The following is a 22,204-nucleotide window of genomic DNA, read 5'->3' on the forward strand; positions in this document are numbered from 1 at the left end:
AGGCGTCCATTCAATGTTGGTGGTGATGAGAACTCTGCTTTGTATCCACCGTTAAAAGGTGGACTCCATAATCCTTTGTTTCTTGTAACGGAAGCTATCGGAAATGTCGAAAGCTGAGTACCCGTTGAGATCCTGCCGACGAGCTGATTATTTGAGAGATTCAAAAAGCGAAAGGAAAGTAAGTTTCGCACACTCTGGTGGAACTTGACATGTCCAAGGATTCAACATGCCGTAGGTCACCGAAATACGAAGGGATTCCCTCACTCAGCTTGTATTGATGCGGTGGCGGCTTTAATGTTGTTGAAAATATCTCCATCAGATTTTTCGTCGTTTAGCTTGACTAGGAAGTCTTCATCCAGAAAAATCAAAGCTATAACAGAGTAAATGTTCATGATATCAAACAAACAGAGCAATAAAAACAAAAGACGAGAAACCGTTAAAGAAAGAGCTAATAAGAACCAACGCCAAAAAAAGTGAAAGTCAAATGAAGCTCAATTAAATAAATGGAAGTTTTAACGAAACACTTCCTGTATTGTTCATTTTTAACAAAAAACCATATTTTTGCATTTTCCTGATACTATTCACTACACTTTTATTTGTCCTTTTTCATTAAAACTACAGTTTGTTTGGACTTTTCGTTAGTTTTCCTTAAATATAAAATTGTTTGGTTTAGTGTTGCTTAGATCATCAAACAATTCTGTTTTTCGTAGTTTATGATTTGTATTTTGTGTTAAATTCCATACTTATGAAAATTTGTTCGCAAATATGTCCTTTCGATAGTGAGTAATGTTGATTCTTGTATCGAAAAGAAGAATAAAAAACAGTGAAAAATTTAATCGCAAATATGTCGTTCTTATCTACCTTTTACGATTAAAAACTTGCGACATCAAAATATCATAAAGTAACAGAACAAGCTCACACTGCATCTCGTACTTTATATTTATGTGACAGCAGATGCAAATGTCTTATTTCTTGCCAAACACAGGCAGAACAAGGAGGCCAGCTGCATTGCCCCTCAAAACAAATTCAACGTCTCGGCCTTTGATTTATGTGAACATGTCTTCGGTGAGGACCAATTCTTTCATCAAAATGAGGGAATATCTTAACAACGATTTTATACTTAGCCATGTAGTACCATTTACTCCGTCTTTTGCACAACACAAGTGACCCGACCGCAATTCCAACTTGCACGATGATTCATCTTTGGTCTTCCGTCTTGGATATCACTCGGTACACATGCTAGTTTTCTTAGAGCTTGCTGTTATATTCGTTTTCTCCAACATTGCCTTTCGAAATCCTTTTTGCTAAAGGACTGGTGAGGTTAGTATTAATACATCAGACTAGGTGTAAATAATAAACTTGAATTTTCGGGATATCATCTCTTGCAGGATCGCTCAATGTGACAGCTGCATCTGCATGTTATTAGCCAGGATTTCGATTCAACACATTTGAAGAACAAGAAACAGTGGAACTCCTTCAACACTGCTTTCTTTCGAGACTCCATGGATGCAGTAGAGGAAGCAGTAGTGATGGAAAAGCAAAGCTAAAAGATGATGATAGCCTGTTGTCTACGGAGCTTCGATGCCACCGATGTAGAAGCGCTCACCCCAACATGCCGCGATTAAAATCTCACATTACCGACTGTCGAGCCCCCTTTCCAAGCACCCTGCTCCAAAATGGTCGTCTTGTTCACGCACCAAGCAATGTCAGCATTGATCCGTAGGTGTAAAATCCATCGCATCTCATCGAAATTTTGTTGTATATAGACAAATGTTTTTTGGTGGCTTAAACGGTATTGCATTGTGATCCTTGGTATGGCTTTTCATGATTCTCAATCTTCACAAATTTGTGTTCTCGCAGAAGTTAGTAGTAACAAAATGCATTTTTCATGATTACCATTTCGTTTTTAGTTGTCGAAATTACAGCGTTTTCGAACTCTGTAGTTATCATATATCTAGCTCCCGTTCCTAAATATACACACCAAACATTAGGCCATCTCCAGTAGTTGATACTTAGTACTACGGTACGGGTTTAGTAGTATTCTTCTTTACTTATAAGTAAAAAATTTTAGATTTGATTCTCTTCAAATGCGAATTTGAACCTCATTATTGCTAGCCCATTATGAGGTTTGACCTACTCCCCCAACCCTTAGTGTACCCCAGGGCCGGCGGAGCTATTTTCACATCCTCATCTGTCTCTATAGGGCGGGCTTCCTTTCTTTTAGGTTACCCTGATGTGGGTCTCTCTTTTTAACAAACTACTGACCGGCTTCCGTGCCGTGGATCAGCTTTTGACACAGAAAGGGGAATTTGAAACCTCATTCTCCTGAGATAGGCGTATTGGAACTTACCTCTCGGTATGGGGTCGTTTATTAAAAAAAATAAAAAATTGAATAGAGCATAGCTATAATTTTCCATCGCCAATGGTACAAGGGCTAGATTTTATTCTTCTCAATATTTTATTACTTGTTAGCATATTGAGAAATATTATGGCACATCACTTACACATCAACAACTATGTATTGTCTACATAACTAAACTAATATTTACACCTATGTTAATATATGCTATGGAACAATTTTTTTAAGAAGTGTATACCGACAAATATTTTAGGTATGACACGTGTAAAATTGAGAACTAATTAGCAAGATTTCTTATATATTTTAGTCCACGTGACTCTTTATCATTGTTGAATTTTAATCCCAACGATTAGAAAGAAAGATGCCGAAGACAAGGACAATACTGCCACCCTTCACAGGGAATGCACATATGCGTTTACATGCAGTGTAAAAGTCACCTAACTTATTTATTTGTGTAGATATCTACATCATTGGCCTTTATTGTGGAGTCTTACAAGCATGAGAAAATCTTTATTGTGCCTAGAATACCGATAGTACATCACATATTATTATATAAATTATGAAAAAATTTAATTTTCAAGTTGTTAATTTTTAAACACAAATATCTCATCATTTGTATAATAACACGTAATATATTACCTCGTATTTCAATTACACTGAAAAATCTCTCCACAAGCACACTACAAATGAGTATCAAACAAATATCAAAGCACCCCAGTACAATGATGCCGCATGGCTATCCCACTTTCCCTACCAGGTGCCGTGTATTTGGATTATTCGAGCAATTGTTTGACAACATGGCAGACAATGATGCATGGCTAACAAAGACGATTCCCTATCGACAGTCAATTTCCAAGAAAATAAAAATCCACTCACAGCTGATGGAGGAGAACCTAGAACATGCTATCGGTTACCGGCAAAGGTTCGGAATGGAAATGGATTTGGTAAAGATCTCACTGCCTACACCTTGATTGACTTCTCATGCAACTAAGAAACGAGACCACAAATAAACAGTAATTCATGTTGAGGAATGAATCTCACATTAATGGGAGGAGAAACCATGCATGAGTTTATAAATAAGTTTGGCTACTTCTAATATTTCAATTGTTTTTTATGGTAGAACCTCAACTTTCTTTTGGTATCAGAGCAAGTTTGTCTTGTGGGAGAAGCCAAACGGCCACACATGCTGCATGTCACTCAATTTGTGTTGTCCACGTGTTAAACTTGAAAATTTATCACACGTGAAGATGTGTGTTGAGAATAAATCTCATGGTGATTGGATGAGGGATCTTGCATGAACTTGTAACTAAGTTGTATTACTTCTATATAGCCAATTAGTTTATGGCAAAACATCAACTTTCTTCAATCCAAAACCATGAAAATAGTAATTCGGAGCAAGCTGAGACATTTAGATCAACTACAAGAGGTATGCATAAAAGTATTTGCCCCAAAGAGGAATCCTAGAATTCGGTTTGTTTTTTGGATCAAGTGGATTTGTCAAGAATATCATTTTTCATGATCGTATCACTCGATAAGAATTACGCACGTATACAAAAGATTCACACGTTACATGTGACAAGACACATTGGGAAGTCATCTCAGACTTGAAATGCGAGTATTTGCACTAAAATGTGATACGCAAATTAGTTTTGAGTTGAATGCTCGTTCAGATCACATAAACTAATTAAACGATGAGAATATACTCTTAATTCAAAGGGGAATGTACATAAAAACCAGCAAAAATTCCAACTGAAAGAGACCGCAGGGAAATGTATTAAATTGAAACATATATAAGAAACCCTTAACGAGAAGGAATGACGCTGCGTAGATGAAAGGAAATGACATGGAAAATTTTACTGAGGGTTGGGTGGGCGGCTGTTGGCAGCAGAAACCCTAGACCCCCACTCAAGCAACTCTTTGCTGGTATCATCCTTGTGGACTATCACCTCTATGAAGCACAAGCTATCCTTCTTTGCCCCGGTTGCAGTCTCAATCGCTTCGATCAGCTCCTCTTCGCAACGGACCTGCAGAATTAACAGATTCGGTTACAAGGAGTTTTACGATCCAGGAAACCCTTTGGTTGATTAGTTGGAGGAATAGATTACGGAGACGATTAGAATGCATTAACGAAGTGATTACCTTGGTTGTCCAGCACTTGCCCTCCCCATTGTGGATGGCATCAACCAGTCCAGTGTAGTTCCAGTTCTTGATCACATTGTAGGGTCCGTCATGGATCTCCACCTCAATTGTGTACCCGCCGTTGTTTATCAGGAAGATGATGGTCTTCTGCCCATTTCGGATCATGGTGGACACATCTTGAGCAGTCACCTATTAGGCATTGAAACAATGAAAGTATAAACACATGAACAAAAGACCGATGATTCGTGATATTGATGAAATGTTATGCTACAAATCTGAGTAATTAACTGAGTAAATTTGATAAGGTTGTTAAGGGTACTTTACAATTTACAGAGTGCTAGAGAAAATTAAATGTACCTGGAAACTCCCGTCACCGATGAAAGCAATCACACGCTTCTCAGGAACAGCCTGAGCATACCCAAGAGTTGCTCCAACTGACCAACCGATTGATCCATATTGCATTTGGAACTCATACCTGCAAAACCCAATTCCAACTTCCCAATTAAATCATCAACTATATAACATAAAAAGAAACATGAAAAACCACATTCTCTTGGCTTACCCGCAACCAGCCGGCAATTTCAGTTTCTGGCAGTTAAACCATGAGTCCCCTGTCTCAGCAATCACAGCAGTTTCACTTGACAGCATATTCTGGATGTGGTGGAACAGAACATTAACCCTCAAAGGTTCTTTCGGTGCAGACTTTAGAGGGTGTCCATCAGGAACAAAGATCCTGCGGTAGTTCTCATGAGCAGTGTTGTTGTGCCTGAGCTTCTTTGCAAGAGCTCTGAGGAAATCCTTCATAAGAACACAACCAAATGAAGGGCCATTTGCTATGGTCACGCGATCAGGCTGCACCACAATGGCCTTCTCCTTCTTGATAAGCAAAGAGTACCCAACAGAGCTGTAGTCATTGAAAATCGGTCCAGCAAACAAGTATGCATCTGCGGACTCCACTATCTCGGCGCAAAAAGCAGTGCTCACAGCACCCCAGTATGTTCCAATAAAATGGGGGTGGTGCTCTGGTACAAGCCCCTTTGCAGATGGCATGACAGCCAGAGCATAACCACTAGCATCAGCAAGTTCAACAAAGGCATCGCCAGCATGTGCAACTCGAAGTTTAGGCCCACCAACCATAACCGGCTTCACTGCCTTGTTCAAGAACTCTGCAGCCGCCTCCACCGCAGCCTCTAAGCCCAAATGATTGCTCAATCTGCAGACCAAAACGAACAAACATATAAATTTCAGACCTAAAGGTTATAAACATTTCCAAAACACTTCAACCAAATGGAATCAGAAACCCAAGAATGTGTACTTTGGAGATAAAGAAAATGGAACAGGCTCCCGGCTAAATGTAGGATGAGGAACTCCAGCCAAGTTGCAGCTTATGCTGATATAAACAGGCTTGCTTTCTTTCAAAGCAGTTGAAATTGCGGTATCGATCATTTCATGCGCATCTTCCAGATTATTCACCACAGCCTAGTGAAAACCCACATACCAAAATTAGCAAACTTTAAAAAACGAACTAAGAAAGTGCAAAAAACCAAACATTAATTTAACAAAATCAAATGAATATGAATTTTTCAACAAATCCATCAAAACCCAAAAAAATGACTGAAATAAATGGCAAATACAAAACCAAACTTGGTAAATTTGAACTTTTCACCAAATCCATCAAAAACCCAATAAGAATCACTGAAATTAAATTTCAACAAAAAAAATAAACAGCCGAACATGGGAAAATCTTGTGATTATTCACCACATCCCAGTAAAAACCCACATTCCAAATTTAGCAAAACCAAACTCTACAAATCTTTCACAAAACCCCAATAAAAATCATCAAAATTTAACTTCAAAAATAAATTAAAAAACCAAAATCTTGATTTCATACTAACCTGATAGCAAGTCACAGTCTGAAAGCATCTCAGCTCTTGGCTAAAATCCGGCAATCCAATAGTGTGGTGAAGAATCCTGTTCGTCCCGTAATCGTTCGAGTTCGGCCCTCCAACTATACAAATCAATGGAAGATTCTCACTGTAAGCTCCGGCAATCGCATTGAGAACACTGAGCCCACCCACAGTGAAAGTAACAACACATGCGCCGACTCCCCGCGATCGAGCGTAGCCGTCAGCAGCGTACCCGGCGTTGAGTTCATTGCAGCAGCCGATGTTGGTGAGCCCGGGCTCGGCGATGAGGTGGTCGAGGAGGGTCAAGTTAAAGTCACCAGGTACAGTAAAAACGTCAGTGACGCCGATTTGGACGAGTCGGCGCGCGAGGTGGCGACCAAGAGTGGCGTCGCAGGAGTTGATCACGGTAGAGGGGGCAGAGCTCTGTATTGCCGAAGCGGCGCCGATGGGGAGGCTCCCGACATCGGTGCACGCCGGCTTGCAGACGTCGAGGGATCCGATCTTTGTGTCCATGGGGTACTGGGTTTTGATCGTACTCAAAAACCGTTTCTGAAAACAACTCGGAAAAGAGAAAAGATGGGAATTTTGTGATGGGATCTGGGTTTTTCTGGGATTTTTGGAATTTGGTTTGGGAAATTAGTTTGGAAGGAGGAGGGTTTTATAGGGTGGTCGGCAGTGGGTGGAAGATACTAGGGGCTGTTTTTCATGGTGAAGGCAGTGGGTTGCAGTGGATTCTAAATACTGGGCAAATGAGTGGCGCGCAAGGATTATAATATCAATTAATTTTACGAATTTTTTGGTTAAAAATCTTAGATTGGAAAGGACTAGAAATTTTTAATTGTCCAGTTAATATGCCGGTGAAATTATTTTGCCTAAATAAAAATATACTTCGTGGAATGTGTATTGAGCTTATTATATTGATATCACTCAAATAATAATTCTAATTTTTTTTCCTATTGATCTTACTAAATTCCTAATCCAATGATTTTAGATTTTGCTAATTTTCGATAGACATGATTTTTTTATAGTAGGGGTCAAAATATAGACAGTTCAGATTATGTAAATAAGTGATGTCACGAATCCACCTCTATAGTATGTTGTTATCAACTTGATTGATCTAAACGTTCAATTCTTTTTAAGATACGGGTAGTGATTAGGTTAATTGGTAGAATGCCTCGTGTATATAAAAAAAAGGGTTAAAAAAATCTCATATACTCGGTTATATGTAGTTTGATTATATGGAACTAATGCATTATTAGATGTTACGTAAAACGCTTTGTTTGACAAGACGATGTTATCGACAACAGAAAATTTTAGTTTTGATTCTCATCACATAAGTGGAACACTTTGTATTTTGAGGCCAAGGACCACCATCTTGTCCTAATCTTCTTTTTTTCCTTTGGTTTATGAGTTGGAAGTGTCAAAGTTTTTGTGTGGCTTAGTTTAGTGGCAAAGTCAAATTTAGATGTAACGCTTTCAATTCAAATATTGTGAACATTACATCCACATCCAGAACGTGGTCAATAAGATTAGGAGGAGGATCTTCTACCATCCTCTTCTCATCTCCTTCCATCTCTTCCTCTTGTATATTATTTTTTGTCTTATTATCTTTATAAAAAAATTAATATAAGATATTGACGTGGCTTAACCGTAACCGTTCAAATAGAAGGAGATGGAATGATAAAGAGATTAGGAGGATAGAGAATCCTCCTCTATAAGATTAACAAATTGTTAAAAAGGAAAATGTACTGCAGTAATTAGAACTGCCAGCGGTAAAAGAAAAAAAAAAAAAAAAAAGAAGAAAAAAATTACAGTGGGCGGTAGACGTTTTTTCTTGGTCCGGAAGAAAATACGTCAACTAGTTATTTGCTGTAATCTTTGCTTTTCCTAATCCGGAAAAATAACAATTTAAATTATAATACCTTGCGGCTGGTGGTCAACGACACGTCGCTTTCTGATTGGTTGTCTTGGCGCGTAATTCTTACTCTCGTAGATTCAAACAAGAAGAACGACCACAAGGTCATGCGAGGTTGGTGGGGTTGAAAAGGCGGCGTAAAGGGGGACAATACCGTGATCAAAGGTTTAGAAGGACCGAAATCCACGGTTTGTGGAAACCGGAGGAGTTGCTGGTAATTGCAAATTCGAAGTTTTTTGGATTTCATAATTTAATTAATTAGTTGTATAATTAAACAAATTAAATTAAGCAAGTTGTATGCATGCACATTTCGACGGTCAGTGTTGGCCACGTACGTACTAAATAACATGTTATGGTAGTGACGTGGCACGCAATCACAGGCATGAATGTGAGCCTTTTTGCACTAGTCACAGACGAGGCAGCCCTTTTTTCTTCTTTAGTAAATTGGACCGGCACGAGAGACTGTTTTGTAAGCATGAATACGAATTGTGGGCCCTAAACTCGTGTTAGTTGATCAAATTTTTGAAAGAGAAATGATAATCCCCACATCGTTTTGTTCTACGCGTTCTTGTTTAATGAACAAAATTAAGATTTCATTATAAAATTAATTAGAAATATGAAAAGTAACACAATTTTTTTATAAGCACTTGCAACATTTTGGATTTTCGCCAATGTATCATCGCATTTACTTTTTGTTGTTTTCGTTTGATTTACTCAATATCATGCTTTTATTAAATAAGAGTGTGTATTAGGATTAAAAAAAAGGTATATGGTTCTCATATTTCTTTTGGGGTGCCGAGCATTATGTGTAGTAAAAAAATTTAGTATGTTACAGTGTATCTTATACAACGAAAATTTTTATCGTTAGATTTTGATTATTAGATTATTAACCTATAATCTAACGATAAAACTCATGTGAAACATTCTATCTATTGTCCATTACCACAGGAATAACTATCATGCAATAAATCGTGATGGTATGTCAAGCTAATGAAAAAATGAAATTCAGTAGAGCAAAAGTTTTTTTTCACTAGTCTCACATTCTCTCACAAATACAGATAAACGTGATTTTCTTATTTTGGTTAATCAAGCTCTACTTATAACAATATGACAACTTCCTATTAGACAACTCTACAAGCCCGATTACATAATGCACTTTAAATCAATCACATAATCGTCACGTAAAAAAAATTAAAATGCATGACAATGTATAATTAATTAGATTGTGGAAACATTTCTAATGCAAATAAGTTTATGTCGCCGGTAGATGTAAGACTATATTAAGAGAATAAAAAATAAAAAAGCTTTGTCGTGATTAATAATGAATTGAAAAGGGTATGCGGTGGGGCCACCGCTGCCGCTAACAGAGTCACGTGACGTGACTGAACGTCTCTTAGATTATCATATTCATGCGATGCAATGCAAGACAGCAAGTAATCAAATTTAATTCAGACTTCATCGACAATAAAACAATCCTTGAATTTGCTATCTCAATAACATTCCTTCCATTCTTCACGTGGGAATGTTTGTACCGGGGTTAGAATTCTCTTTCCTTCATATTTTCGCTCTTTCTCTCTTTTTTTCTCATAATTTTTTTTGACAATTTAATATAAAATATTAGTATGATTTATTCATAACTGTTTAAAATAAAAATTTTAAAAATAAAAAATTAGGACGGAAGAGGATTCTACTCTGCTCATATGTGCAACAGTGCAAGTCCAAACTCACAACCAGGAGAAATTTTTCCAAGTAACGGGAACACCATGACACGTGGTGTTCCTTCACACATTAGGATTTAGTTTTTTATATTTATTGAAATATAAAATTGAAAGATATTCAAGATGTCAAATCCTAATGTGTGAGGGAACACCACGTGTCATGGTGTTCCCGTCACTTGGAAAAATTTCTACACAACCAGAGACTTTACGTGCCGATGACTATTTGTACAAGGGGACGTTATCATACTTTTCCAGTGGGACCTTTTCGTTCTATTTTTTGGACTTAACTTCTTTGCCCTCCCACTTCTCATACACTCTCATCCTTTCATATTTGTGCGGTCATGATTAAATCACGTCAACATTTTATATTACTATTGTTTTTGTTTAATTATCTTTATAAAAAAATCAATATAAAATGTTAATGTGGCTTAACCGTAAACACACAAAATAAGAAATAATAAGAATGTATGGGAAGTGAAATGGCAGAGAAGTCGGGTCCTATTTTTTTGTACTTCTCTTTTTAATTTCTAATGTTGTGATAATCAAACAGTTTAGTTTCTCGTTCACCATTTATAGTTTAATTTTATAATATCAACAAAATTAGAAATCATGACTGTTTAACTTATTTTATTAAAATTTCAGTATTTAACTGAATAATGTGGTTTGTCTCTTCAACGGGATAGCCATTTTCACTGAGTTGATTTTCAAGAGTAATATAAGAAATAGACAATTTGGATCATTGTAAAACTTTAAATGATAAAGAGAGTCGAAAAACATTCGAAAGAAGAAGGTTACTAGCATTCTTTTCTTTTTCTTTTTTTTTTAAATATTGAGAGGTGAGGGTTTGAAAATATTATTAGAAGAGGATAAAGTTTCAAACCTGAGATACATGTGATGATACCCACAACAATATCCACTAAAATATTGGACCACATGCAAGGTTACTAGCATTCTTCATGAATGCTGCTAATGTCACCCACCAGTCCTATTTTCCCATCTCAGCTTATATTCCCACCCACCACTAAAAGTTGAAAAATCAAAATGCTCCTTCCTCATCCACCTTGATTCCTGAAATAATCTTGATATACTTCTTCTTTAATTTGAAAAAAATAAAATAAATCAAAAAACTGAAGGAAAACTCAAAGAACCCAGCATTTGTATCTACCAAGGCACCAACCCGCCGCGACGACGACGACAAACACCCACATCTCTCCTAAGTTCCGCATCGGACCATGAATTACCGGCAAACATGAATTCAAATTCTCTCTAGTCTCTCTATACATGTTCCCGTCTTCTCTCTTGCATTCATGCTAGTTTTTATGAAGAAAAGTGTTCTTCAATGTGCGCACGAAAATTTCCAGTCCGAAATAGTGAGCACAGGAATTTGGTGCACAATTGCATTTTTACTTGGGCGATTGACTATTTCTTGGTGTTATTGAGTATTCCATCTGTTTGCCAACAAAAATGGTTTTATCACATTTTAATTTTTAGACGATAAGATTTATCACTTTTTTATCTTTAGAATATCTTGTTTTTGTTTAGGTCTTTAAGGTCATTTTGCATTAGGTTAAATATATCAATAAAATTTAAAGTGGGTGCAGAACTAAGACAATAGGTTGGACAAAACACCATTCATCTACATTAAGTTGAGGGAATAGTTTAAACTTGCGACGCATTTTGAAAGGAAAAAAAAAAACTCTAATCATGATGACAATTCATCACTCGATACAATTTGATATATTATAGTAAATACAAAACTGCTACTTTTTGTCAAATTTTTTGTAACACATTTGTACCACATCTTTAATAAAGACATAATCCACATATACTTCTCAACCCTACATTTATTAGAGCTTCTTGACCCTACCTTTATTAGAGATGTACAAACTTCTAGTTTCAAAGGCCTTCAAGAGCGTAGCCTTTGAATTAATAATTTCTCACCGGGAACATATGATAAACGTAGTATTACTTTATTAAATAAGTAGACGTGCTATAAGCCTATAACATATGAAATCGAGTAGAAGCAAAGAAATCAGCAAGACGCAAACGTAGCAAGTGTTAAAGCATGACCTCAAATTTCAAACCTCGTCCAAACGTAGCAAGTGTTAAAGCATGACCTCAAATTTCAAACCTCGTCCATCTTATTTGATATTTCTGTGTAAAATTTGGTCTTTAATTTCTACACCAAGGAAAATAAATTACACGATTCATACAACGAAAAGGTATGAAACTTTTACCATGGCATTACAAGACCACTTTTCTGGGGTTGGAGGAACACTTCTCCTACACTACGAAACAATGGATGCTCCTCCAAGATTGTATGGCGACCCAACGTCGCAACCAGGGCCAAAACTCAGTCTCCTCCTTACTGTAATCTAAAAATTGGTTTATCTTTTCTATACTAAAAGCAGTGAAGCTATGTACACGAAAGCCACGAGCTCCGTGATCCGACCTTTCCTCTCACCTGAGCACGGGTTTCTGCCGTGTTTTGGTAAAATGTATGTCCCCGTTAAGCACAGAGCTAATAAACGCCTCTACTTCTTCCGTAGTCATTTCACCGTCAAATGCTGCGAATGTCCCCCTCCGAGGTTTGTAGGCAACCAAGACCTTCTCTAATGATTTAAATCCTGCTTCGTCGAAAGCATTTAAGAAGGTCGCCTGCTTGGCGGCATCCAAGAGAGTGTAGGAAACAGAATCCTTGCCCTGAGCTGAACTCTGTCGCCTTGATAGCGATTTCTGAGAGACCTGAAAACGAAAATATAGAGAACTTATACCGTTACTCTTTCAACTTCCATAAGAAGATCATTGTCATGTGAGAAACCGGGTGTTCTTTATAGCAGTGAGTCTATAAAAGCAAAAGTATACTCACCGCAGTCAAAATTGATTCCAACTTATTTCTTGCTTTGGAAGATCTGAATGCGCCAATGATGCAAACCGGAGTTTTCTCACCACAAAGGGCATCAAAATTAGACTGTGTCAACAGACGTATTTGATTCTCCCCCGAATCAGTCGGTGATTTCTTGGCCTGACTTGAAGCTGCCTTCTTGCTCTTTTTTTCAAAACCTTCGAGCAAAGCACTGAGCTCCTTAATTGTAGACTTCATATCTTTGGTGGTAATGCCTGCTTTTAAGACATGCTTCTCCCCGTTCGGAAGCCAACCAACTATAGCTGGAAGTGCACCAACTCCCAGCTTCTTCACTGTTGGATCAGAAGCATCGTGGACCTGCATGATCATTTTGAAATGATTTTTTTATCCAAAAACTCAAGATTTTTATCAATGAAAAACTGTAAGGTGAATGAAAACAACTAAAGCTTCTTTTCCCTGAAGGAAAAGTATATGATTCACTTCATTGTAGAAGTACCATGGTCATTATTACACCCTACCCATTTCATATGCATATATGTACATACATATAAAAATATATAGTTAGTACACACACACATATTATATGGTCACATTCTTCATATATCGAAAAGATTCAGAAAAGGAAAATTGAGTAGATTAATCCGACAAAAATCACCACATACCTCTGCATCATAGAAACTGAAGTGACTGTGATGCAATCCACTGAGGACACGCCAGATAACAGGTGTATCTTTCTTGGTGGAAAGAAGCACCACACTAGGTAATTTATTGGTTGTAAAAGTGGAAGACTTGAAGCGGTTCAAGTCAACCCGTTTTGAAAACCTTGGCAGATTGTCTTGGCAAAATGTCTTCAAAGGTTTTGCAGCCCAATCACCATCATACTCAACCAAAGAACCCTTTTCACTCACTTTGTACACAAATACTCGGGGCATTCTGCTGGGGTATATGCCAAGGTCCTTGCAGAGAGATGGTTCCGCCTCACAGTTTATGCTTCCAACCTGACAGAATAGAACGAAAGAATGAGCATACCTGGAGATCAAAGGCAGTCATATTGTAAGGAATGAGTAAGAATCTGAACATACCTTTAAGGCTCCCTGCAGGGAACTTGCAACTTCCTCTATGGTATTTTCAACATGTTGCTTCCCCTTCAATGAAGGAGTGTAAGAGAACAGGAGCCAAGCCATCCCTCGGTGAACTATTTCTTTCTTATACACCTGTGGACTGATGGTCGTAATGCTCACCGGAGAAGTCCTAGACCCAGGCTGAGAACCAGGTCGAGACCCAGTTGAACCACTGAAACCATCAAACTGACCCCCACCTCCAGGTTTACCCCCAAAAAAGTTTGAGAAAATGTCTTCCATACCAAAACCAAATGAACTTGGACCACTGGGACCTCCAAAGGAAAAAGAGAATGACTTGGAACCTCCCTGCCCACCCATGCTCTGCCAGTCACCAGGTCCGTAGGTAAAGTGGTTCTGTCCTGGTCCACCATTTGTGAAGTAAGTATATTCACCGTGATCTCCAGGAGAACCAGCTCCAAATCCAGGATTTCCCTTTTCATCTCCATACATATCATAATTTTTCCTCTTCTCTTCATCAGATAAAATCTCATATGCTAATCAAAGAAGAAGAAACAAAACGACATTAAGTACAAACTTATGAGGATGTGGCTACTACAACAGGATAGGTAAATAGGAATTGAGGTAGCTTCAACCAAAAAGGAAAGACAAAAGGAATCAATACTGAAGAGAACTTGGAGAAGTCATACCATTGTTTATCTCAGCAAACTTTGCTTGAGCTCCCTTGCTTTTATTCTTGTCTGGGTGATATTGAAGAGAGAGCCTAGAGGGCATTATTCGAGTTAGCGTGAATTTGGTAAAAAGCATGTCACACTAGCATTTACATTGCGAATGCACAAGCACACACACAAACACAAAAGAGACACAACTGGAGAGAACTGGAGAGAACAGGCCCTTACGTAATGTGAATCAATAAAACCACCCTAAAGCATACACAGAAACATGTATTCCTTATTAAAGAAAATTAAGCGGCCCTAACTTACGGAGATAAACTCTTTATTTTTTTAATAGCATGAGAAGAAACATAGTTAGTCTCCTAGTATCAAATTAGACAAAAGGAACAAACACTGACTGCTTACAATGACAAGTCTAAAATACCGTAATAACACAAACATTCACTGTCATTAAGCTGAAGTCCTATAACAGCTCAACACCACCACTAAGTCGCCCTCACGGCAAAGAACAGTTAATCACTTATTCAAACAAGGCCACATATGAAAACTCAATAACAGTGCCAAAAATAGGCCTGAAGAATTATAGTTTGTGACTAAAGCTAGCCCCAACTCGTCCCAACCCAATAACAGACCTTCGCAGAGACCTAAATGATATATAAATGATAAGTAGAGTCACAGTAAGGGCCTATTATGGATCGGATTTGGAAAGGATAAAAGCCCTTCCTGAAAATCAGTACGAACTTCTAAATCAAATGTGTCTGACAGAAAAAAGTTAGAAGTTCTTCTGGATCATAGAAGCACTTTTGGGAAGCACCTAACAGATGCTTCTTCACGAAGGAGCACTTGGACTTTTAAGCCCTAGAACTTGGATTTTCAATGGAAATGTCAACGTGCTTCTAATAAAAGCACTTCCTCGGGAAGCAATCCCAAACGAGCCCTGAGCAGTGAGCTTTAATACTTTCGATACCCACCCACAAGTACCCCAAAAACAAAATCTCATCCCCCGTGGTTCAGCACAACTAATTAAGCACATTATACATAAAGGGTACTGGAACGTACTTGTGGAACGCTTTCTGAATTTCACGCTGACTTGCATTCCGCTCCACTCCAAGGACCTGATAACAATTTCAGAAAAAAATGAGTAAATAAGTACAAACCCAAACATTCATCAGCAAAAATTAAAAACCAATTTCAAATTATGCTCCTTTTGCACCATTTCATCACAATTTCGTCAAATTTACTTTCCTTCCAACAGCAAAATCCAGCGAGGTTTTTTCGAAAGCCATTCGATCAAAAACCTCCACACTCAAATCCACTATATTTACCTTCAATTCATCCACATTGGACTGGAAATATATGAAAAATTAAAAATTAGAAGAAAATCGAGAGAAAATCAAGAACCGTACCTTGTAAGGGTCTATAGTTTTCGCTTCCATGGTTAAGAGGAAGAAGAGCAGCGCCGACACGAAGATGCAGACTGCGAACCGGTTCTCCATATCGGATCACGAAAATTCACAATGAGATTTTTCGGCTGCGAGCTTCGCGGTTTGTCGGATTTTTACGGCTATGAGCGACGGACAGAGGGGGAGGAGATTGAAATCGAGGGCTTATAAAGGTGCTTCGCGGGATTCCAAAAGAATCCAGAATCTTCGGGGTTAGGTACACGTGGCGGTATGACGTGTTCCCACGCAAACTGACCAATGGTATTTTAGAGTTCTTGATTGTGTCAAGGAAACGCACCGCCAGCACGCGCTTTGCTTCCCCACGCTCTGCGCTTGGGTGAGTCAGCGGAGACGAATGCCATACGCGCCACAAAATTTAGCGGTTAACCAAGGGGTTAGGTTAACAAGTAGCAACACAATAAATCATTGGGCCTCTTAGATCCAGGTCTACAAATATATATGATTTTTAGAAGTCAAATTATTTAATTTCATGTTTTTATTTTTTTATACTTTTTTTATATGGGTGTAGTGGAGATGAGGATACTTCGTTGGATGTGTAGGCATACGAGAAATGATAAGATTAGGAATGAGGATATCCGAGTTAAAGTAGGAGTAGCTAAAATTGAGGAAAGATGAGAGAAAATTGATTACGGTGGTTTGGACATGTGCAACAAAGGTTTACTAACGCTCCGGTTAGAAGATGCAACTACGAGACAGAGGTCCAAGGCCGAAGAGGTAGAAGAAGACTTAGGAAGACTTTGGAAGAGACTCTAAAAAAAGACTTAAAGTACTTGGATCTAACGAAATACATGACACATAACCGAGCACAATAGTGTTATAGGATTCATATGGCCGACCCCACTTAGTGGGAAAAGGCTTTGTTGTTGTTGTTGTTGTTTTTATATTTTCTAAAAATCAATTAAAATCTTCTAATATCTATAACAAAAAAATTAATATACTAACATAAATCTATCTATAAAACATTATACCCCTAACTCAAGTAACAAAAATATGAATATATATTATTCAATAAATAAGATATGAAACCTAACTAAAAGATAGAAAAAACATAATATACCTATAAGTAAGGCATATTAATCTGCGACGGGTTGATTATAAAAAATAAAAATAAAATGTCATATAGGTAGATAAACATAATTAACATGTGATATAGGTTGATTATAAAAATAATAATAATAAATAGGGTTTAAAGCGGTAGGAAGAACAACAAATCACAAAACAATAAATAAAAAGAAATAATCAAAGAGATAATTAGGAAGAAATTTAATTTTTATAATAAATCTTATTATTGAAGATATAATTATTGATAATTAAATAATTAAATTTAAGGAATTGAACTTATTTTTATAAACTTGACTATTCCTACTATTGGTTTAAAAAATTAGACTTATATCAAGTTTTCTCGTTAGATCCAGGTCCAAAAACATATATAATTTTTAAGAGTGAGTCTAATTATCGAATTTGTTCATGTACAAGTCGAATTTGAGACTTAAAAAAAAAAGATACCAATAAATTGTAGTGTTAATAACGACCATGAAATTAAATAACAGATGACGTTGGTTAATCAAATCACGAGTGCTTTTGGGGAAATCTTCTGTTATAACCTTAATCATGTGTCTTGTTCGAGAAACTTAATAAGATTTGGGATCTAAAAGTAAATACATTTTTTCCTCTCTTGTGCACCACTTGCTATGCTTATTTTTTCGATTGATTTATTCAATTTGATGACCATAGATAAAGAGATAAAGAGATGTAATTGAGAAACCAAAAACTGGAAAACAGCTCCTATTTTGTGCGTTTTCATAAGATAATGCAACATCAAATCAACATTCAGGAAAAATCAGAAAAGTGTGGATTTCTCTTTTAAATCCGTAAACAGACCTAAATTAAGAATTAGATTAAGTGGGACGAGTTAATCGTTCTGATTCCAAGTTGTTCGAATTCCTCCTCTGTTAAGAAAACATGCTCTCAGAATTCAAAAATATTTTATATATAACTTAAATTTGACGTTAATCGCCTACAAAATCTCAGAACATACAAAAAACACAGCGACTTGTGGAAATGCATATTAGAGAAACCCGGCTAGAATCAACGGAGGCTCATGCTTGAGACTCGGCACCGTTCGTTGTTACGTCCATCGGTTCAGCTTCTGCAGACTCCTCCTCGGGCTTATCGCTCTTCTTGCCTACAATGTGCAACGACATCAGAATCCAAACTCTAAAAAACGACCCTGCAATCTCTCCAGGACGTGCTTAAGTCGGAGTCTTACCTTTCTTCTTCTTTCCACCACCTTTCTTCTTCTTTGTGGCCAAAGACAACCAGGCTTTGATTTCAGGATCATCTACTTGTTTAGTGGGCTGCAGCTCCTGTACAGGATGAGATGTGATCCGGTCTGATCCATTTGGCATTAGCAAGACGGTGAACTTGATATGAGCAACAAAGTCACCTGCGAAAATCAACAATTCATGGAATCAGGTTGAGAATGAGAAAGTAAGGGTTTCCGGAAAACATGTCCAGTAAAAAATATCGTTACCAGGCTTCTCGTGCAGAACAGGATATGGCTGCAAAAGCTCGTGGTTGACGCATTCAAGTAAACCAAGCCTAGCCCTCTTCTCTTCCAAAGCTCTAATGGCAAGAGAAAACACTTCCATTAATAAAACCAATAAAAGCTGAAGATCTAGCGGCAACATTTACGAAAATAATATAAAGTTAACAAACCTAGCAGTGAATGGCATGATGGGAAAATTCTGGCTAATTTCGCTGAAAATAAACCTAGAAGCTTTCATCTTCAAGTGGTAGCTCTTGTCAACAGCTCGTTTATAGATTGTCGTCTGTTTCTCATCCAGCAACTTAGGCTGCAAAACGACATAAAATACATTGATACAGAAGTCAAATAATTATGTAACAGAATGGTAGTTAGGGCTGCTGATTGTAACTCCTTTATTACCTTGCCTTCACCAGTGCTTGCGACTATATCAACTGCATAAACTTCATTCTCCTCAAATTCTGCATCGTCAACTCTTGTATCTGGATTAGAAACACTTAATATGACCTTGTTCCCGTCTATCACAAACTGCTTGAGCTGATGACTAAGAACACCTTCAACAATTTTGCAGTCGTAAGCTGCTGCAACCTTTTGTATTGCCTCTGTTACATCTTTGTTCTGTAGGAGCAAAAAGAAAATAACATAAAAATTTGGATAATGTAGTAATAGAAACAGAAGAACTAAACACCAAATAGGATGGATGTGTACATGTTTAAATTGACTATAAACATAGCACAAAGTATGTATTCGAAGATATATGTAGGCTAATTTGAATGACGATTGCACAGACAACAAACACATCTGTACTAGCACCAAGATGTAGCCAGTTGGTCTAGGCAACAGGGAAAAAGAGGAAATCAATAAGATTCAATTTCCTCGGCAAAGTTGCCTACAACAATGGATTGATCAATTAGGTTTCTCTTTTTGCTTCATATTGCAATGTATTCATAATAAGGAGGGTTAATTTAGCTAATTGAATGATGAATGGACAGACAAGAAATACATCTGCACTATGCATCAAATGTAGCAAGTTCGTTTAGGCAACAAGGAAAGGAGAAAACCGATAGAATAATCGATCCCTCGGCAAAGTTGCCTACAACTATCAAATACGCTCACATACTAATCCTATCAGAGTAACTATGACAAAAAGCCTCACTTGGACGTTGGCCCATGGCTTTCGACAAGTATTCATCATATAGATAAATGTATGGATCCAAAAAATCAATGGAAAATACATGATGCTCCATCAGTGTAACTATGACAAAAAAGCTTAATCGGATTGAATCCATAGCCAGTGATAGATTTTCATCATCTGGAGAGATCATGTTAATTAAAGAATCGACACAACAGTAAATGATCAAATTGAGATATCCCAAAACACCAACGTTATGATAGCTGAAAGTCAAACAAGAATGAAAGTACTCTAGGGGATTGAAGTGGTGTAGGCTCAAAGGACAATATGATGAACAATGTAGATATGTCAACCAGAGCTGCCCATCAATAGCCAAGCATAATATAGGCAACAGGGAAAAAGAGGAAATCAAATTATCATAGATCACCTCGGCAAAGTTGCCTTCAAAACCTCATTCATAGGGAAGACATGTTATTATCACCATAAATTGCAGTGAAATCATGCTATCACATCAGCAATAGAACAACTTGGCATTCTAGCTAAAAGACAGATGGAAACCTTGTGGAGATCTATGCCTACCAACTACCATCTGAGAATATGACAAGGGAAAAATGAAAAGAAAATAAATTAAATATCCAAGAGGTGCTTGACAATTGGATAACATAGGGTTCCCTCAGGGTAACTATGACAAAAAGCTTCATTTGGATGAAAGTCCATAGCTTATACTAACGTTTCATCATCAGGGGATGCAATGACCATAAAACACATCTTTTCAGGTTACGAAAACAAAAAAGCAAATATTAATTCAAAGCATAACATCAAAATAGAAGACCACAAAGTGTAAACGCTTAACTAATGGCCAAGAAATCACAGTTCAGATCAATAAAAATAATGCAATCATTCAGCATCCTCAAACAATCCAGTAACCTATTACAGAAAAAGTGTAATAACTCAATACAATAAATTACCTTTCTCCCTGGCCTAACCAGCCTTAATGCAACTTCAGCAGCAGTATTAGCAGCTGCAATAACATCAGCAGCCCTTCCTGTAACCGGTCCTGCTTGAAGAACATGAGTATGTGCGACTATGGCAATGAACCCATCAATATGACAGCCCAAATCACTGCATGAGAACAAAATTACATCAGTATGTTGATACTTGTGAGATAAAGTCCGAACCAAATTATCTAATACACAAGCTTCTTCCAAAAATATCAGAACAAATAAAATTCGGTTATGATCAAAACTTACATCTTCAGAATATCGCCTTCTTCCAACACTGACTCATCACTGGCAAGAGGAGAGAAATGGCATACAGTGTTGTTCACAGAAATGCAGGTCGGGAAGGCAACGCCTCGTTCGATCTTCTTCTTCACATTTTTGTACACGTTGCCAGTTTGTCTGAATACCAAAAAAAAAAAAAAAAAAAAAAAAAACCCAACCCATTAATAACAATCGCAAAAAATTTCCAACAAAAAGCAATAAGATTCCAATGCCAACAAGAAAAATTAACTCATGGGGTATTTTTAAAAACTATAAATTAAATTGATACTTACTCTCTGATGTATGAATCCCCTTTCTCACAAAGGTCCACAATCTTCGCTTTCGGTTTGCATTCGGATATTACCAGCTGCAGAGCCTCTGCAAAATTTCCCAAATGCAAATCAATACAGTCATCCACAAAAGTACATGAATATTCAAAAGCCCAATATTTTACGGTAGTGTTAAATTTATATAAAAAGCTGGAAAATTACTGTTAATAATTTCAGCGGCACTCTTGTATTTGGTGACGACTTCCGGAGATGTGAGATCCAGCTCCTTCTCCTCTCTCTCCTCGTCCGACATCGTTTCGAAGCTCAGTGAATTCTCCGACTTGAAAAATCTAAAAAATAAAAAATTCGATAAGAAATTGAGAAGCCAGTGACGAAGAACTGCTGCGAAATGAGACTTATCAATTCGAAAAACAAAATCCGATTGGATATTTCAAACCTGATTGGGTGAAAATCTGAGATGCGATGAGGGGAGTGCTGGGGGTTGAGGTGAGTGTTTGGGGGTTAGGGTTTAATATAGCAGAGAAGAATAGGACCAATATGAGGGTGGCTTGGTAGAGAAAGCTAGGGTTTCAACTTGCGGCTGCGTTTGCTTATATAGGATTTTCAGTCGCAGCTTTATGTTAGGGTTTTGATTTTGTTTGCTTGGTTTTTTTAACAAAAATGATATTCTTACCGTTTTGTTTTTTGTCCCATTTAGTTGTATCATTATTTGTAATATTTTTCTCGAATAGATATGAGATCTACATGTATTACATAGCCTTATTTCTAATTTTTTTTTCTCTTTTAAAAAGGAACAATTGGTGGTAAATCAGGGTTATATATCCCTTTTGGGAGCCAGGAAGACTCACGAAGACA

At 37.3% G+C, this 22,204-nt stretch overlaps 3 protein-coding genes across 3 annotated transcripts; all 3 read right to left on the minus strand.

Annotated features, from left to right (window-relative positions):
• Positions 1 to 4,121: 4,121 nt before the first annotated feature.
• Positions 4,122 to 7,148, minus strand: LOC137744814 (pyruvate decarboxylase 2). The gene is made up of 6 exons (XM_068484616.1): positions 6,394 to 7,148; positions 5,814 to 5,977; positions 5,061 to 5,711; positions 4,856 to 4,973; positions 4,499 to 4,687; positions 4,122 to 4,383 (listed from the first exon to the last, which is right to left on the minus strand). Exons 1-6 carry the CDS (start codon positions 6,916 to 6,918, stop codon positions 4,213 to 4,215), a joined length of 1,818 nt encoding a protein of 605 aa, XP_068340717.1. The 5' UTR covers positions 6,919 to 7,148; the 3' UTR covers positions 4,122 to 4,212.
• A 5,009-nt stretch (positions 7,149 to 12,157) lies between these two features.
• LOC137746024 (dnaJ protein ERDJ3A-like) lies at positions 12,158 to 16,223 on the minus strand. The gene is made up of 7 exons (XM_068486071.1): positions 16,064 to 16,223; positions 15,717 to 15,772; positions 14,673 to 14,746; positions 13,987 to 14,519; positions 13,567 to 13,902; positions 12,908 to 13,261; positions 12,158 to 12,783 (listed from the first exon to the last, which is right to left on the minus strand). Exons 1-7 carry the CDS (start codon positions 16,151 to 16,153, stop codon positions 12,499 to 12,501), a joined length of 1,728 nt encoding a protein of 575 aa, XP_068342172.1. The 5' UTR covers positions 16,154 to 16,223; the 3' UTR covers positions 12,158 to 12,498.
• A 1,862-nt stretch (positions 16,224 to 18,085) lies between these two features.
• On the minus strand, positions 18,086 to 21,923 carry LOC137745240 (ERBB-3 BINDING PROTEIN 1-like). The gene is made up of 10 exons (XM_068485156.1): positions 21,786 to 21,923; positions 21,551 to 21,678; positions 21,353 to 21,437; positions 21,048 to 21,197; positions 20,766 to 20,919; positions 19,068 to 19,283; positions 18,839 to 18,975; positions 18,654 to 18,745; positions 18,390 to 18,566; positions 18,086 to 18,305 (listed from the first exon to the last, which is right to left on the minus strand). The coding sequence occupies exons 2-10, from the start codon at positions 21,639 to 21,641 to the stop codon at positions 18,220 to 18,222; spliced, it is 1,188 nt and encodes a 395-aa protein (XP_068341257.1). The 5' UTR covers positions 21,642 to 21,678; positions 21,786 to 21,923; the 3' UTR covers positions 18,086 to 18,219.
• Between the last annotated feature and the right edge of the window lie 281 nt (positions 21,924 to 22,204).

The sequence above is a fragment of the Pyrus communis genome, chromosome 9 (assembly GCF_963583255.1).
Source record: "Pyrus communis chromosome 9, drPyrComm1.1, whole genome shotgun sequence".
NCBI lineage: Eukaryota > Viridiplantae > Streptophyta > Magnoliopsida > Rosales > Rosaceae > Pyrus > Pyrus communis.